General features: G+C 62.9%; 1 protein-coding gene across 1 annotated transcript in view; it reads right to left on the minus strand.

Annotated features, from left to right (window-relative positions):
* GMDS (GDP-mannose 4,6-dehydratase) overlaps positions 1 to 2,224 on the minus strand; it is a 353,504-nt gene that overhangs the window by 17,452 nt on the left and 333,828 nt on the right. Inside the window, exon 12 of the mRNA XM_010853014.1 lies at positions 1,690 to 1,709. Coding sequence (XP_010851316.1) covers positions 1,690 to 1,709 — 20 coding nt within the window. The remainder of the gene's footprint in view (positions 1 to 1,689; positions 1,710 to 2,224) is intronic.

Here is a 2,224-nt window from a genome sequence, read left to right on the forward strand (position 1 = left end):
GTGTCAGTTCTGGGGGAGGAAGGGGTTCCAGAAGCACAGAGGTGATAGCTGTGAAGGTAATTAAGGCCATAGGACTCCCACTTGAAAACGGTTAACATGGCAACGTTTAGGTATACTTAACCACAAAACTCTATCAGTACCCAATTTAAGAAACGAACAAACCACTTCTATCTAGAATCACTAAGTTGCCTTTATCGTTCAGAAGCTGACACACCTGAGCCTGGGCTCCAGGTGGTACCTGAGCCTCGAGCCTTGTGTCCCCGGAGTCCAGCACGGGGCTGGGACGCCACGAGACTGGTCACTGAGCTAAAAAAGGAGCAGGACCGACACGCACAGCCTGGCCCCCTTTCCCGGGGGTCCGGCCGCTCACTGCACTATTTCATGTTCAACTGACACGTGTGTGTGTATCCTTTTAAGTGAAGAATTTCCCTACTTAAGTAAAATATTTATATTAGCTTTCTTTTAAGGTTGAAAGCCCTTAATATTTTAAACACAAAACTAGAATGAAAGCTGCAACGGTGTCTGTTCGTGCGGCCCGAGGGCGTTGTGTCTGCCCACGCGTATCAGGGCCTGGTGGCCAATGGCCACAGTCAGGGTCACATGTCAGTGTCCGGCCGGGGCCCCTGGGGAGGGAGCGGTCTGTGCAGCCTGCGCTCTGTGCTGTCTCCCGGGGGACACAGGCGCGGGGTGCCGTGGGTGAGCACGGCCCCGTCAGCGGGCATCCCCTGAAGCCGCAGTGCCGTCTGGCCCCGGGCCAGGCCCCACTGGGTGGGTGGCGTGGTCCCCACCCCGAGGACCCGTCGTGTCCTGATGCAGGTCCTAATCAGCACCTCAAGGACGTGCGTTTGCGACGCACACCCACGCTTCCCGCCTCACGAGCGGCGGCCCCGCTCAGCGTCCCGGCAGTGAGGTCCACAGCAGAGCCTCAGCCCGCCTGCCGCTGACTCCAGGGCCTAGGGGGAGTCTGAAGGTCTTCACACGGAACCGGAAGGAGCAGGACTCATGGATCCGGAGGCTCACAGCACCCACCGCCCAGAAGAGGCAGGGCCGGTGGGACCCTGGACACCCCGCGGACACTGCGGGCGCTTCTCCAGACAAGCAGAGGACGCAGGGGACGATGGTGTGTCTGTGCTGAAAGTCTGGGCGGGAAGCTGGGTAGAGGCCGGACTCTGCCTGTCTGATCCACAGCTGCCCGCTCCCCGCATCCACCCTGGAGTGTGAGAGGCAGGCGACACGACATCACAGAACAGGACAGCAAAGTGAAAGCCCAGACCCGCCGTGAAGTCCTTGTGCAACAGACACAACCACAGAGCACACACGGACGCAGCGCCTGAGCTCTCAGCGAGCTGCGTGGACACTCAGGTGTGAGCGGCCCCGTCCGTCCAGCTGGGGCCCAGGGCTGCGTGGACACTCGGATGTGAGCGGCCCCGTCTGTCCAGCTAGGGCCCAGGGCTTCCTGGGGACACTCGGGTGTGAGGGGCGCCCGTCTGTCCAGCTGGGGCCCAGGGCTTCCTGGGGACACTCAGGTGTGAGGGGTGCCCGTCTGTCCAGCCAGGCCCAGGGCTGTGTGGACACTCGGGTGTGAGCGGCCCTCATCTGTCCAGCTGGGGCCCAGGGCTTCTTGTGGACACTCGGGTATGAGCGGCCCCTGTCTGTCCATCTGGGCCCAGGGCTCCGTGTGATTGGTACTGGCCATGGTGCACGGCCCTCTTCTCTCGTCTCGACCTTGAGATGTGGCCTGAGGAGACCACAGGGCCCAGCAGGCGGTTTCCACTCTGCCCCTGAGCAGCGCCACCTGAGGAGGCAAGGTGACCCCCTGCACACGATGCAATCCCCCTGCCCACCCCGCTTCTAGGAGACTGCAGGAGCCCCTGGGCGGCCAGTGCTTGGCAGCGGCCCCACCAGCATCCCTCCAGGTCTCGAATCCACTGCAGCGGGCTGCACCGCAGGCCGGGGCTGTGAGAGCTGGTGGTCAGCAGTGACCGGCCGGCCAGCACCCAGGAGGGTCCAGCAGCCCTCGGGGATGGTCATCAGGCACCTGAACACGTGGCCAGCATCGCGTCCTCAAAGCACCACACGCGTGGTAACTACCGAGCCTCACGGTGCCCTGCGGCATGGCTACGGTCAGCTCCACTGGACACAGGAGGAAACGGGCCGGCTGAGCGGGCTGCTGCCGCACGCCACGCCGGGAGTGGGTGGGGACGTGACTCAGGGCACCTGACCC

The sequence above is a fragment of the Bison bison genome, unplaced genomic scaffold (assembly GCF_000754665.1).
Source record: "Bison bison bison isolate TAMUID 2011002044 unplaced genomic scaffold, Bison_UMD1.0 scf7180017864321, whole genome shotgun sequence".
In the NCBI taxonomy this organism is placed as follows: domain Eukaryota; kingdom Metazoa; phylum Chordata; class Mammalia; order Artiodactyla; family Bovidae; genus Bison; species Bison bison.